The following is a 16,700-nucleotide window of genomic DNA, read 5'->3' on the forward strand; positions in this document are numbered from 1 at the left end:
GAGATCCAGTCGCGAGTTAACCGTATGGCCAGTTGTCCTGTTTTGTCCTGTAGTGCTCCAGCTAGCATGACTGTTCATCTTCCAGCATGCTTGGCACGTGTGCAGCTTCTGGCGGCTTGCAGCCGCGAGTCCACCCGCGAGTCTCTGTTTTCTTGCACACTCTTGAGCAAACATCACTCTATCTCACTCACTACCCTTACAACAAACCCACCTAAATACAGGGTTACTAAATGCTGAATTACAAGCAAATTTGGCACGGAATAAAGCCAATTAGATGGTTGAATAAATTCAACCTTACAGGAACACATCAAAATTCTACAGTAAATACCAAAACATCAAAATTGAATTTTTCACCTGTATTACTTAAATTCTATAACAAATTAGCATAGGTAATTAACCGAAAACTTGCCTCTCTTTTTTTGTCTTCAAATTAGCAGAGAAATTTAGTTTTGAAATTTGATATATATACTGTCTCTTGTAGTAGTAATTGTTTTTTATTGTAGTAAATGGTGGCTTGGCTTTGTTGGATAATGTTTTGGGAGTTTTTTTTTTTTTTTGTGAATTTTGAAATTTAAAAAAAAAAAATCTCAGAGTATTTTCACAACATTGTAGTTTTTAATTGTGATGGGTTCCAATCTAATATTTTATTATTTTATTTTAACCTACAAGGGACTAACACCTCAACTATTGTGAAAATGTCATGATAGTTTGTTATGTCCATAGCACAACTCTAAAATTTAGCCCAAACAACAACAAACATAAAAAATATTCAACAAAAAGCTATTTCAAAAATGAACAAACAAAAAAACCCTAATCATTCAACTTTGTAACTTGTTCAACCCCATTCAGCTTGGTAAGTGCTTCACGTGAGCTTTTCCCGTTATTTTATTGATCCATGTGTAAAAAAATCATTCTTTTATTGATCCATCAACCACATCAGCTTTCCCCGTTAGTTTGGTGACGGAATGGTGCTTCAAGGACTTAAATGTCCCGCATTAATTAGTTTAGGGACTAAAAGTGGTAAAAATAAAATGTAGGGACTAAAAGTGCATTTACGCCTTCATTAAAATGACAATCCTCAAAAGGTGCCTTAAAAACATCACTAGTTAGAGGCCAAGATATCTAATGATGGATGGGGAATCAAAATCCACATAAATTCCAAGTCTACATTGAGGACCTATCTTAGTGCGTTATGGGGGTGCAATAGGTACATATACAACACAACCAAATGTGTGCAAGTAAAAAATATTTAGTTGTTGGCCAAGTACAAGTTGCAATGGTGAGAATTTATGATAAGCAGTTGGCCTAATGTGAACTAATGATGTAGCATGTAAAATAGCATGACCCCAAGCAGAAACTAGTAATTTTGATTTCATAAGCAAAGGTCAAGCAATAATTTTAAGTCTCTTGATAAGTGATTCAGCTAAACCATTTTGAGTATGTGTATGGGCAACAGGATGTTTAACATCAATTCCAATTGACATGCAATAGTCATCAAAAGCTTAAGATGTGAATTCACTAGCATTATCTAAACGAATTTTCCTAATTGGATAATTAGGAAATTGTGCTCGCAACCTGAGCAAGAAGCCTAGCAAATGCAACATTTCTAGTAGAAAGTAGACACACACGTGACCATATGGTTGATACCATAAAATACTTGAATGAACCACAAGGTGGGTGTATATGTCCACATATATCACCTAGAATTCTTTCTAAGAAAGATTGACATTCAACAACAATCTTTGAATGTGATGATTTGGTAATTAATTTACCTTGAGAACATGCACTACGTGGATAATCACTAGGTAAGAGAACCTTCTAGTTCTTTAAGGGATGTGCATGAGAGTTTTCAATAATTCGTTGCATCATTATTAATCCTGGATGTCCAAGACGATCATGCCTAAGCATAAAAACCTTTGGGTCTGAACACTTCTAGTGTATTGCTACATTTGTTTCAAATGTTCTCATTGTAGTATAACATAACCCAGAAGAGAAAATATGCAGTTTTTCTAATATGAGCTTCAGGCCCGATACTTTTGAACTAATATAAAGAAATTCTTCACTGCCTTCATTATTGGTTTCAATATGATAACCATTATAACATATATCCTTAAAGCTGAGTAAATTTTTGCTTGACTTAGAAGAATACAAAGCATCATCAATTCAAAGTTTTGTGCCCTTTGGCAACATGATAATCGCTCTTTCAAAGCTTTCAATTAAGTTTGATGAACTTGATATGGTATTGATATTGGCTTTGTATAATTTTAAATTTTAAAAATATTTTTTATCTTTAAGGATCGTATGAGTTGTTGCATTGTCTGCTAGACAAAATTCTTCACTAGTCATCTTGGAATTAATTTTTACTCATAAGACCCATGCCACATCATATATGCAAAACATAAATTAAACTTTATTACTTTAAATGTAAATAAAACATATCAAAATAAAAATACTTATTATAATGCGATAATATATTAAAAGAAAATAATTAATTGGTATGGACATTTCCATCACCAATCAAGTTATCAATATTTCCATCATCCTCAAAGAAATTAGAGACATCAAGTGAGTCATATCCATTTGGAAAATCAAGATAATTCATAGGATCTTCAAGATCATTATGATCAGCAAAGTTCATTTCAATTCCTTTTCCCTTTTCTTTTATGGAAGCTTGGTATAGATCTACCAAATGTTTAGGCATACAATTCACGTACGTGACCAATGCCCTTCCATACCACACCTATAACACTTACTTTCATGGCCCTTTGATGGTTTATTTTACAAACCCTTGTTATTTTGATTCTTCTAATGGTAAGGTGTGTTATTCATTTTTGAAGAATTATGAGTACAATTCTCTCTATATTGGTTGTTCCAACCACGTACACATCCACACCCACGATCATTATTTCCCCCATGTTTTTCAAACGAGGTTTCATTTGCTTCAGGGAATGGGGTAGAATTGATTGGGGGAGATTGATGGTTTTTTCAGCAAAAGCTCATTATCTTGTTCAACTACTAGAACACTATTAGTTCATAATATTTTGTGAACTTACGTTCTCGATATTGCTGCTGCAGGAGCATATTCGAGGCATGAAATGTAGTAAATGTTTTCTCCAACATGTCTTCATTAGTGAATTTTTCCCCCACATAATTTTAATAGTGAAATTATTTTAAAAAGTGCAGAATTGTACTCACTTACACTTTTAAAATCTTGCAACCTTAGGTTCAACCAATTATAACAAGCTTTTGGAAGGATTACAGATTTTTTATTCTCATTTATTTCCTTTAAATCATTCCATAAGACAAGAGGGTCTTTTATTGTAAATTACTCAGATTTTAATTCTTCATGGAGATGATGGCGAATAAAAATCATTCATTTTGCATGATCTTGCGGGGATGCTTGATTGCCAACCTTAATTGCATCTCTAAGGTTCTTTGCCTCTAGGTGAATCTCAACATCAAGGATCCATGATGTCAAGGGCAGCAAATTCAAGTTTTGTAAGGTTCGACATCTATATAAATATATATGAAACAATACTACGCATACATATTCAAAATTTGATTGTAATGAAACAATACTTACATATTTAAAGTTTATCAATACAGATTACATATAGCTATAGGTATGATTGAGTTGTTTTATCACTAACCATTTTTAACAATATATTTTTAATCAATTAAATGAGAATCTCATAACGTGAATCTTATAACAATATATAACAATAGGATAACATGAATCTCATAATTTTTTTTAATCAATAAAAAATCACTAAAATTATAATCATAAAACGTAATGACAAATAAATAGGATAATTACTAATTCCTTAGAAAGAAAACTTATAGTGAGTTGAGAGAACTACACAAATAATCTTTGATGTTTGAAGAACAATAGGAGTACAACTTCCTTTCCAAAATTGGGTAGAAACTCGTGCTGATAACGTGTTATAAATTAAAAGGAATATTAAGAAGATGAAGAAATGTAAAGAGAAGATGGTATGTGAACTTTATTCCTTATGTGGTTATCCACATAACTATTATCGATCTTGAATACAAGTGTGTCTTCCTTTGTAATTAGCTCACATATATACATATATATACACACACACACATATGTTAAGAATCGGATGGAGAGAACCCTCAAGAATGCAACGCCATGCATTAAAGAATATAACTCCATTCCTTTATGAAAGTAACATCACACACTCTTGTAACTTCATGCATTTACAACAATTTAATCTTATTTTATTTACAATAGTCATCATATCATAAATGCATAATATATTTAGAAATATGAGGTAACTACAAATTTTAGTAATTGAACCTACATAATAAATTATTTTTAAGAAAAACCTACATAATAAATTAAGTACTATTCAGCCAATATTGCAACTCTTTTGTGATAAGTGAGCACAATTTTTAGCAATTTTTTTTTTAAATGTATATAAATGTTTTGCAGACGTAACTATTTTTTAAGAAGATCTAAACAAAAAAAATTTCATTCTTCTTTAATTGCACATTAGGATTCCAATCTCAATAATCCCTAACCTCAATATGAAAAATTCAATTACTAAATAAAAAAGATCAATTAAACAAAAGATTAAATAAAAATTAGAATACGAAAAACAAAAGAAAGAAAGCTATGAAAAAAAATTCACATACCTTGAGGACAAAGAATTTGTAGAAACAAAAGAATGAGCAAAGAGGGTTTTGATATGGTGTCTCATATATATATATATATATATATATATATATATATAGGTAGATAGATAGATAGATATAACATAATTTGACAATATGTTCACATGTAGTTGAGTAGTTTTAGTACCATAAATTATTTCACAATTTTTTTTTATCACAATTCTGACATGGCAAACTATGAATATTTAATCATCGATTACACATGAACTCACTATTTTTACTTCACCGATCACACTTTACCATGATATAATTGTTGCAAAAGAAAGAAACATTTTTTATAATCTGTGGGAGCCGAAGAAGAGAAGAAGGTGGAGTAGGAACGTGGTGGTGGCATGGTAACAACTACAATGGAAACATGCTGATGATGATGGCAACGCGAGCAGGTGCTAGTCAGTACTCAGTAAGTTACAAAGAATGGAGAGAGATATTATTAGACCTGAAAACTTTTTTTTTTTTTCTGGTTTATGTCTGGTATGAAATTTCCAATGAAAATCCAATATGTTTCTTGGTATGGGTCAATATTTAAATCACACGAAACATAGGTGTTTCTATAGTGGATTAGGTGCTGGTACGATATATTCTGACTCAATGAATTTGATCCAACCCCTGCACCATATCCAACAACCCATTCGACCTATTCATTTAATACCAACAATTTCATCGTCCCCAAATTCTCAAATTCTGTAATCAACCCAAAAAAACTACCCACATCTCCTAAAAGGGGAAAAAAATCTGCATTTGATGATTCAAAATCATAAACTATCAAATGCATACTATAATAAAAATTAAATGAAAATAGTGTTCGAAAAGAAAACTCTAAATTTTGTATTACCTTTTCCAACACTATCCATTGTAAAGGGTAAAAGCCTCTTTCTACCCTTGCACTCTTTGCAAAAGTCTCTTTCTAAATTTGCTTTCAAAGATTGAAATATGGCTCAGTTAATGTATCAAAAATACTAAAATGGAACATGGCGTTCAAACCCCAAAAGTTTGATGTATAAAGAGAGAGGGTGAAGAATGAATTCTTTTTTTTTTTTTTTTTTTTTTGGATGTAAAGAAATATAAAGTGAAAATTTATAAGGAACGGTGTTAAATTAATAACTACCCAACAGAATGGTGCAACTATACACCAATAATAGGAAAATAGTATTGAAACGGTTTGCCAAACGAAAAGTTATATCCTTTTGTGTTTTTAATTGCATATGTGTTATTAACTTATGTAACCATGTGGCACAACAAGGAACAGTCAATAAAAAGTCAAATATATCGCTTTTATATTATATATATAGATATAGATATAGATATAAATTAATAATGAAATATTCTAAATTTTTATAAGAATATATTTCAATAGTTTAAATGTGGTTAGTAAAAAAATAACTAATAAATTTTGATTAAAAATGTAAAATTTATCAAGTATCAAAATACTTACAACGACAAATCTCTCCATACCCTATTAAAAAAAAAAAAAAGCAAAATTTATACTTAATATTTTAAAATACTTATTAATTAAAAATTTAAAACGATAAATTTTAATAGTGAAATAAAATAATTTTGAAACCCTGCCACTAATACATAACATTTTTAATACCATTAATTTAATAAAGTTGGGTAAATCAAGATGTTAACGGTAGAAAATATTTTTATCGAGGTAGCGTAATTACCCAAAAGAAAGAAAAAGAAAAGATGCGCGGGACTGGAGAGTTGACTCAGTTGAGAATTGAGATAGCAAAAGATGTAGCTAAATTCCCATACACCACTCCAACCTAATCATCTGAACCAAATAGTTTCATATAAAAAAAAAAAAAAAAGAAAATAAAATCTGAACCAAATAGTTTGATTCGAAAAGGAAAAGCAACGAAGGAGAAGGAGAAGAAAGAATAAGCTGTAGCGGCAGGCTGCTATGGAGGCTGAACAAGATCCAAATTAGAAGAGGTTTCAGAAGGAAAATGGCATATTGGCATAATTATTTTCTTGAGAGGCGGCGGCGGCGGCCTAATTATTCTTTTGAGGGGCAGCGGACGGGGCGAACTTCGCTGACGGGGCGGAGGAGGCGGACAGGGCGGAGGAGGCGGACGAGTCAGGCGGAGTTTTCTGCAAGTCTTGGTGAGCTTATTTCCAGATTGACCGTAAGATGGGGATTGCAACTCCGAAGTCGGCTGGAAGAGCTAGAAATCAAATTGAGTGACATGTTTGAGGTATTGGACCGTATAGATTCCATGAACAGACCAAACCAAGCAATGAGTGATTGGGCAACAAAAGCAAAGGGTGTTATTCGCTCCATAGATGTTTTGATGGACGATCTCTTGAAAAGAGCCTTGGATTTCACTGATATATTTCTTGAATTCGAGTTTAGACCCGAGGTAAACCGCTACTTGTTAAGTATCACTGATCTGTTAAGAGATGCTAATGATTTCCGTAATATTGAAGTGTCCAACTCCCTGACTCAAAGAAGCAATCAAAATTCTGAGGAAACTGTTGTCATCGGCTTTGAGGAGCATGTAAATGAAATAACGGAAAGGTTGCTCTCACTTAATGAACCACGTCGCTGCGTCATTTTTATTGTGGGAATGGAAGGCTCCGGTAAGACGTTCCTTGCAGAATCAATCTATGACAATAATGCTGCCCATTTTCAGGCTCATGCTTGGGTTTCTATATCTCAAGAGCGTAGTGCTGAAGATATTCTGCAAGACATAATGGAAAAAGTAATAGGATCTGATCATCAAGAACTAAAAGGGAAGCAGAGCCTTAAAGAAGAACTAAAGCAAATGCTTCAGAATTTCTTGAGAGAAAAGAGGTACCTCATAGTTCTGGATAAAATCCCCATGTCCGGAGTCTGGGATGATCTCAAAGACGCATTCCCAGATCAATCAAATGGAAGCAGAATCATGATCACTACTCGGGACATGGATTTGCCTCTGCATGCTGACTCAGGAATCTTTCATTACAAAATGCAATTGCTAAGTACTGATGAGAGTTGGACATTATTTAAAAATACTTTGAGGATGGACATCCCCCAAGAACTGGAACAACTCGGAAGAAAATTTGTGATTTGTTGTAGTGGTTTGCCACTGACAATCAAAAAAATGGGGGAACTGCTGTCAGATAAAGAAGCTACCAAAGAGGAATGGACAAGGGTGCTAAACGAGCTTAAAGGAGACCCAGGACCTTGGTCAGAAATATCAAACAAGGTCCTTGGGGAATCTCCCCTAGAATTGAAAAGATGTCTACAATATTTCTACTTATTCCCCGAAGAATTTGAGATCCCTGTAAGAAGATTAATCAGACTGTGGGTTGCTGAGGAGGATATGTTGAGTCTAAAAAGGGATGACGAATTTTCTGAAAATAAGGCTCAGACTTTTCTGATGGTGCTGATAGATTTGAACTTTGTTCAAGTAACAAATAAGAAGCAGAATGGTAAAGTCAGAAGTTGTCGTCTTCCTGTTGCATTAAGGAGACTCTCATCATTTGAAAGACTAGTCAACACAGATTCCAAATCATCTTCAGGGCTTCCGAAGAAAGTTTGGGTTGTTGATCATTACAACAACACAGAACCCAGCGAAACCAGCAATCATATTCATGGTGACAACACCAACAATAAAACCCTGCGGGACTCTTATAAAAGATCCCTATCTTTTTTTTCCTTTGATTTTCGAGAAGGAAGCCAGCCTGGGGAAGAGATAGGAAACTTTCTTGATCGCTGCATTTCCTGCAGATGCTTCCTATGGCTGCGGGTGCTTGATCTTGAACGTGTTTTCAGACCTCAATTGCCAAAGGTACTGAGTAAGCTGGTTTTGTTAAGGTACCTTGGCTTGAGATGGACTTACCTTGAGTCACTTCCGTCATCCATTAGCAACTTGCTGAAACTCCAAACACTAGATGTGAAGCACACTTACATCAGTTCTCTCCCTCAATCTATTTGGAAGATGCAACGATTGCGGCACTTGTATTTGAGCGAGAGTTATCGCAGTAGATTTGGGCCTCCACCAAGAGGTGCCTCATTAAAAGACCTTCAAACTTTATGGGGCGTGTTTGTGGACGAGAAAAGTCCAGTGAAGAATGGCTTGGACACGTTGAAATATCTTAGAAAACTCGGTGTGGCATGCCGGTGCATGTCAAATCAAGAGGATGTAAATCATGCAATGTCATTGCAACTGAAAGCAGTGGCCAAATGGATTCAAAATCTAAAACTTCTTCAGTCTTTAAGGCTGAAATCACATGATGAAAACAATCAACCTGGGAATCTATACTTACAGTCTTTGTTAGGCCATACAAAGCTCTCCAGTATATATCTTCTCGGAAGGTTAAAAACTCCATCTGTCATCTCTAAATTTCCAGAGAACCTTATTGAGATTACCTTGTCAGCATCAGCACTAAGTGAAGATCCCATGCAAAAGTTAGGTAAACTTCCAAAACTGAGGATTCTTCAGTTATTCTCTGAATCTTATATGGGGAAGTATATGTGGTGCCCTGAAGACAGCTTTCCTCACCTTCAAGTTCTTAAACTATGGAAGCTAGAGGAGCTGGAGTACTGGATTGTATTGGGAGGAGCACTGCCTCGTCTCAGAGATTTAGAGATCAGATCCTGTGCAAAGCTGCATAAGCTTCCCGATGGATTGCAGCATGTGCGCCATGTTAGCATTGAACCCTGAGGTACCTCCAGTTCTTATTAGTACGTATTCCTTTACTTTTACCAGTAGCATTGTGAACCTCATAATTTATATTTTGATTTTCTTACTGTTAATTTGCAAGCTAGTAATCTTTTCTAGATTATTTACATGCTAGTTATTGCTCTTATTAATCAATTGCTAAATTAGTGTTCCATTTCTTTTGTCGTGAAGGAATCAATGCAGCGATTCATTACATATGATAGTCTCCAGTATCCAGAGATGTTTTTTCTGCCTTCAAGTTTCTTGTGTTTCCAGAGGATGACAAACTTCTGCAAAATAAATGACAGTTATTCTAACTGCTTTGGGGGTGGGTGAGATAGTAAGGCCAATGCTAATACAAGGAATGGGAACTTCAGAAACATTGTGGAGGATATCAAGCTCACTCCAAGGACACTATCAGATGTTAGCTCTTCCTTTCATGTGATGATTTATTTCAGGGGTATCACCAGTAGTAGGCTTGGCTGCAGCTATATCATTCCTTGACCCTCTTGTGTGTTTTTTTCTGTTCTTATTGTTATTTGTTGCTTCTCTTCTTGTTGCTGGAGAATGGAGATGGTGATGGTAATGGGGGAGGTTTATTTATTTTTATTTTTAAATGTGATTGTTGTGATGTATTCTAAAACCAGTGCTTATTTCAGAACCTTTTTGTTTTTCTTTCCTGAAAATTCTGCATGTTAGAAATTTTGGACGAGGCCTAATGAATGAGTAAACTCACAATGGAGTTGGTCCAATCCATAACCAAGACTTATCTGATATTTCCCTTGGTTTCCTAAAAGTAATCATCCATGAAAAAATCTATAAATAAAGGTAGTATAACCATTGTGTGTGCGTGTGTATGTGTGAGAAATAGAAGAAAAACATTCTCCATCTCTTACCTTCATTTCTATTATCTGAAAAGTGTTTCTAGACTGTAGATTAGAGTGTTTTTATCTAGAGTCATCATCTTCTTGTGGGGGCTACTCAAACTCACAGCTCTCCCTTGACTGTGTAGCTCTGGCTTTCCTGGGTCTCCCAAAAGCTCTCTTTGGTATTCAATTCAACTTTGTCTCTAATACTAGGTCTCTCCATCTTCCTTCACTTCATCTCATTCTCTGTTAGGAGTCCTAATCTATCAATTTGTAGTGTTCTTCTCAAAGCACTCCATATGTCTGTGCTTTTGCCTAAAAGAATTTTGTAGGCTGTCGCAAAAGATTGTGTTAGCTGAGCATTTTTTTTTTTTTTTTTTTTTTGAGTCTGTTGCATCAGTGGTTGTGTGTGAAAGATCGTAAGGTGTAAGAGGTTATGTGGTGTTGAATAATTATTTTTTTTGGTGTTGAATACCAATATTGAGTTATAAGATTATTTGCAAACCTCTGTTCTTTTTTCTTTTTTTTTCTTTTTGGAGAGAACCTCTTGTCATCTTGATTCTTGATTTCTTAGGCATTATTTTTTTCCTCCAAAATATAAATAAGGTAGGCAGGGAGGGAAAAGAGTTGTAATGTGACTCCCACACCTCAAGACTAAAATGTAATTGTGAAAACCCCATCTTACTTGATTTGTCCCGTCTTGCATTGCTCCGTATGAAATTTTCCCGTCTCGAAGAGGTTAAGAGGGTTTTATGCATCATTGTAGAGAGTTAGCTTATCCAAATAAATTGATTGTTAAAAAACCTGATTCCAGTGGCGGGTTAGCATTAGTTTGGAAAGAAGAGACTCGGCTGGAGGTGATAAATTACACTGATAATCATGTTCTAGCAAAAGTAGTGGAGGATAATGGCTTCCAATGGTTTTTGACGGGGTTTTATGGTTGGCCGGAAGCAAATCAAAAACGTAAGTCATGGGCACTCTTAAGACACATTTCTTCGTTTGTAGATGGCCCGTGGTGTTGTGTTGGTGATTTTAACGCGTTCTTACACGCTTCTGAAAAACTTAGCACCCACCCACCATCGGTTAAACAGATGGAAGAGTTTGGAGCTGCCTTGGAAGAGTGTAACTTGATTGACTTGGGTTTTTGTGGATATAAATTCACTTGGAATAACAAACGGCCTGGTGCAGCAAACACTAGAGAAAGGCTTGATAGAGCAGTCGCAAACAAGGAGTGGCGGGATATGTTTCTGGTAAGCTGTGTGTCTCATATTTTTTCACATGCTTTGGATCATATGCCACTAATTTTACAGACAGGAATGGATAATAGTTTCCAAGGTAGAATAGCTAGAGGATTTAAATTTGAAGAACGGTGGCTTTTAGAGGAGGATTGTGGAAATGTGGTTGATGAAGCATGGGCTCAGATGGGTGGGGCCGATTCTCCTATGGCCAACGTTAGTGCTAAAATTAATCACTGTGGGACTGTTTTAGATGCGTGGGGTTCATCGAGGACAAAGCTTGAGGTGACGGAAATAAAAAGATTGAAGAAAGTGCTTAAAAGGCTTCATAATGGCGATCAAAATGAAGCGACCAGGTCTGAGTTTTTGGTAGCCAGTAAACAGCTCGATGATCTTTTGCTTAAGCAAGAGCTTTATTGGGCTCAATGGTCCCGGCTGGCTTGGTTGAAGTCTAGGGACAAAAACACAAAATTTTTTCACTCGAAGGCCTCGCAAAGACGTCGTAGAAATTTCATACAGGGGATAAAAAATTCTGAGGGGGTGTGGGTTGATAGGATTGAGGATGTGGCTGGGGTGGCAGTCCAATATTTTGAAAATTTGTTTTCGGCTGGGAGAAGTGACCGGGTGGAGGAATGCCTTAATGCAGTCAATCACAGGATGTCTCCTAATATGCTAAATATTTTATCAAGAGAGTTTTGTGCCGATGAGGTGAAGACGGCGCTATTTCAGATGGGCCCGACTAAAGCTCCTAGACCGGACGGTATGAATGCTCTCTTCTATCAGAAATTTTGGCATATTGTAGGCAATGATGTAACTAATGCTGTGTTAGATTTTCTGAACTCTGGTTTTATGATGCCTGAATTAAATTATACCCATATTGTTCTCATTCCTAAAGTGAAGTACCCAGAAAAAATGTCCGACTTTAGACCTATTAGTTTGTGCAATGTTATATATAAAATAATTTCTAAAGTGTTGGCTAATAGGTTAAAGTTGATTTTGCCCCAATTAATCTCTCCCTCTCAGAGCGCTTTTGTGCCTGGCCGATTAATTACTGATAACGTACTTGTGGCCTATGAAACATTGCATGCTATGCATGGCCGGAAAAAGGGCAAGAAAGGGGCTATTGCACTAAAATTGGATATAAGTAAGGCGTACGACAGGGTTGAGTGGTCGTTCTTGAAGGGAATGATAATCAAGTTGGGCTTTCCGGATGGGTGGATTGACCGGATCATGGGTTGTGTAACTACCCCGTCCTTTTTCGTCCGCCTCAATGGTAAGGCTTATGGTAATTTCAGACCTACTAGGGGACTCCATCAAGGAGACCCGCTTTCCCCTTATTTATTTTTGATTTGTGCTAAGGCTTTTACATCTTTGCTGACTAGGGAGGAGGTAGTGGGCCGGCTTCATGGAGTGCCCATTTGTCGGTCTGCTCCATCTATCTCCCATTTGCTTTTTGCTGATGATTCCCTTGTGTTTTGTCAAGCTAAACAGGAGGAAGTGCAAGTGGTCTCGGATGTTTTAGATTTGTATGCTGTGGCTTCCGGTCAATGTATAAACTTGGAAAAATCTTCCGTCTTTTTCAGCAGCAATACTTCAAGGATGCAAAGGGACTGGATAAAAAATGCGTTGAGGGTGAAGGAAGTGGACAAATTCGAATCCTATCTGGGCTTACCCACTCTGATTGGCCGGTCAAAATATCAAGCCTTTGCTTTTCTTAAGGAGAGGGTTTGGAAGAAGATTCAAGGGTGGAAGGGGAAGTTACTATCCAAAGCGGGGAAGGAAGTCCTAATAAAAGCGGTGGCCCAATCAATCCCTACATACACGATGGGAGTATTTCAACTGCCAGTGAAACTCTGTAACGAATTGAACATGATGTGTGCTAGGTTCTGGTGGGGTCAAAGTGAGTGGGGATGAAAAAAAGATACACTGGAAGAGTTGGGAGTCTCTTGTCCAATCAAAGAAGGAGGGAGGTTTGGGTTTCAGAGACATCCGGAGTTTCAATTTAGCCATGCTGGCAAAGCAAGGGTGGAGAATGTTGACCAACCATGACTCTCTTCTTTATCGGTGTTTTAAAGCAAAATATTTCCCCCAGTGGACCTTCTTGGAGGCGGTTGATCATCCAAAAAGCTCATTCGTTTGGAAAAGCTTAATTGCTGCGCAATCTATTTTGAGAAAGGGGTGTTGCTGGCGTGTTGGTTCGGGCTCTTCCATTCAGGTGTTATCTGACAAGTGGCTGCCTCACCACCCAACAAATAAAATCCTGGCTCCACCGAATGAAGTAGGGGAAAATTGGTGTGTGGCGGAGCTAATTGATTGGAATAAATTCCAATGGGACCATTCTTTCATTGACGGGGCTTTTAGCAAAGATGATGTTGAGGCTATTTTTCGAATTCCCCTGAGCAGAAGATATGTTCAAGACGTGTTGGTTTGGCTGCATAACAAAAATGGGTGGTACTCAGTGCGATCTGGTTATTATACAGCAAGGTTGTTGGCTAGAGAGTCAAAACAGATGGGTGAGGGGTCTAACCCAAGGGCTGGCAGCGACATTTGGGCGAACATTTGGGGGCTTCACATCCCAACTAAGATCAAAGTTTTTGTGTGGCAAGCCTGCCACGATATTCTCCCAACTTATGAAAAGCTTAGGTAGCGACGAATTATTGAGATTGACCTCTGCCCTGTCTGCAACCAAGCCCCTGAAACAATTCTCCATGCTTTGTGGGAGTGTGCAGCAGCTCAGGATGTGTGGGCTGGCTGCTATAATCGTTTGCTGCAGAAGGGGCTGACTGTCCAAGCTTCTGTGTTCAACTTAGTGGAAGCTTTACTACATAAGCTGCCTCCGGATGTGCTTGAATTCTCTTTGGTGCTTTGCTGGCTTCTTTGGTATCGTCGTAACCGAGTTGTGCATGGGGGTATTTTGTAGGAACCTGGTTCTTTGGTTGGGCGTGCCAGCAGTCTATTAGAAGAGTACCTGGGGGCTCGGTCTCAGCTGGTTTCTCCCATGCCCCATGTGACAAGCGGTCCACCTCAGCAGTGGCATCCTCCTATAGGCTTGATATACAAAATGAATTTTGATGCTACAGTATTCAACGAGTTGTTTGCTACTGGCGTTGGGGTGGTCATCCGGAACGGGGATGGTCAGGTGATGGCAGCATTGGCATCAAGGGGTCCTGCTATAATGGATAGTGAAGAGGCAGAGGCTTTGGCTTGCCGGCGAGCCCTGGAGTTTGCGATTGATGCTGGTTTCGCTGACTTAGTTGTGGAAGGTGATAACTCAAACGTGTTGCGGTCTATTGTATCTGCCCAGCCGGATTGGTCAAGGTTGGGAAACATTTACGACGATGTTCGCTGCTTGGCTGCTAGGCTGCGCCTTGTGGAATTCAAATGTATTAGACGATCCGCTAATGGGGTGGCCCATTCTCTTGCTCGTTATGCTAGACAAATTAGTGATGAATGTATATGGCTGGAGAAAACCCCTCTGCCAGCTCAAAGAGCTTTGTATGAGGACTCTGTTTCTCTGTTGGTTTAATTGAAGTTGAGTTCATTTTCAAAAAAAAAAAAAAAGAAGAGGTTAAGTGGTGGGGGCGAGTTTTGCTTGCCCCACCCTATCTTGCCATGCATAGCCGTAAATGTATATATACATATGTTATATTTAAATTATTTATACATAATTACATACAATTTAATCTTTTCTATATATATCTTAATTATAATGTATTTAATTTTATATATATTCTAACACAATTTTCAAAAAAAAAACCTTGTCTCTCTTTCTCTCTTAGTGCTCTTATCACTGTCTTGTCTCTCTATATTTTATCTTTATCTCATCACTCTCATTATAATTATTAAAATGACTCCATTCCGTCTCAATTGTCCCGCTCCCGCTGGTGTTTTTCCATCATGAAGAGGAGATGGGATGTGGACAAGGTACATACTTTCCCACTTAGTCCTGCCTCATTGCCATAAAAAAAATAAAAATAAAAATAAAAACAAAAACTTTTTCTATTATTTTTATCTTAACCTTTTTAGATGTGTCACCCCATCAAACTAGTAAGCTACAATATGTTTCTCAAAAAAAAAAAAAAAAAAAAAAAAAAAAAAAGTAAGCTACAATATTTCTCAGTGGGTAGTGACTCTTGTCATGATTCAGTTAGAAACAAGTATGTGTATAATAACCGTTGCTCTTGGTCGAAACAACCGGTTACGTAATTGTGACTTTGTAAATTATAACTGACGTTATGTACTCACTATACATTGTTGGGTTGTGGAACCTGGTGTGATTTTTCACGAGTTTTTCAAGGGTGATTCAGCTTTTCAAAGACGATAACGGCCTAGCTATTTGTTTGGCAACAAGCTGTTCACTGCCAAGCAGCTTGAGCTACGTACCCTACCAAAATTGTTCTTACTTCTAATATTTATAAACACAATTAAAACAGAGATTATACCATATTAAGACCACGACATTTTTACTATTTCTTTTGAGGTTCATGCTTATAAATTATTCGTCTATTCTGTTTTTAGGATTAATTATTTGACCAAAACAAAAATCAATTTAAATATTGCCTTTTTCTTCAAATATATGCTTATTATGTAATTCATATTTGGACTTTAAAATGTATAATAAAATACATATCAATATTAATTTGATGGGGATGGATGGGATTGTATGTCGGAAATTGTGGGGAAGAGTTGGTTTAATTTGAGGTAGTCACCCTCTATAAAAAAAATATTAAGAAAGAAATAAAATGTACTAAACAACGAATTTGTTTATTCTTCAAGATATATCAAATGGTGATTACATGTTTTAGAACTCAAGCTCTCTTACTATTGGGCATACACGACTTAATCCCATTGGCTTACTAATTAAGTATGCGCTCTCACCAATTAACCTATGTGATTATAGTGTTACATGTGCCAATGACTCTAACTAACTCTATCCAAATCCCATCACTTATAACTAACTAATGACAAGGATTGCAATAGAACTACAATTGCAATGTGGGCTTCCCAATATAATTAAGCTCATTATCAAATGAGTTTGGAGGTTGAAATCACAAAACGTACAAGCTTTAGGATAAGTGACATTTAAAACTTGTGTTATCCAGTATTCTCTCCATGGTGATAGCTTTGAAACTTATGATATTAACTTCATTATGATTATTGTTTACCATTAAACTAAAATATCAATTAGTCGGTCCCTCCCATGATGAAGGATTTTATTTATTTATTTATGGAACCATGATGAAGGATTTAAA

At 36.5% G+C, this 16,700-nt stretch overlaps 2 protein-coding genes across 3 annotated transcripts in view; both read left to right on the forward strand.

The window, feature by feature from the left end:
* LOC126701703 (uncharacterized) overlaps positions 1–10,018 on the forward strand; it is an 87,525-nt gene extending 77,507 nt beyond the window's left edge. The window contains exon 3 of the mRNA XM_050400012.1: positions 9,921–10,018. The gene's annotated coding sequence lies outside the window, so the exon portion shown is untranslated. The remainder of the gene's footprint in view (positions 1–9,920) is intronic.
* On the forward strand, positions 6,401–10,018 carry LOC126701702 (probable disease resistance protein At1g59620). 2 transcript variants are annotated; one of them, XM_050400011.1, is made up of 2 exons: positions 6,401–9,370; positions 9,540–10,018. In XM_050400011.1, exon 1 carries the CDS (start codon positions 6,648–6,650, stop codon positions 9,348–9,350), a length of 2,703 nt encoding a protein of 900 aa, XP_050255968.1. In that variant the 5' UTR covers positions 6,401–6,647; the 3' UTR covers positions 9,351–9,370; positions 9,540–10,018. The 2 variants fall into 2 exon arrangements, with proteins under 2 accessions (XP_050255968.1, XP_050255967.1); XM_050400010.1 differs by having other exon boundaries at positions 6,402–9,351.
* Positions 10,019–16,700: the final 6,682 nt, after the last annotated feature.

The sequence above is a fragment of the Quercus robur genome, chromosome 10 (genome assembly GCF_932294415.1).
Source record: "Quercus robur chromosome 10, dhQueRobu3.1, whole genome shotgun sequence".
Lineage (NCBI taxonomy): Eukaryota > Viridiplantae > Streptophyta > Magnoliopsida > Fagales > Fagaceae > Quercus > Quercus robur.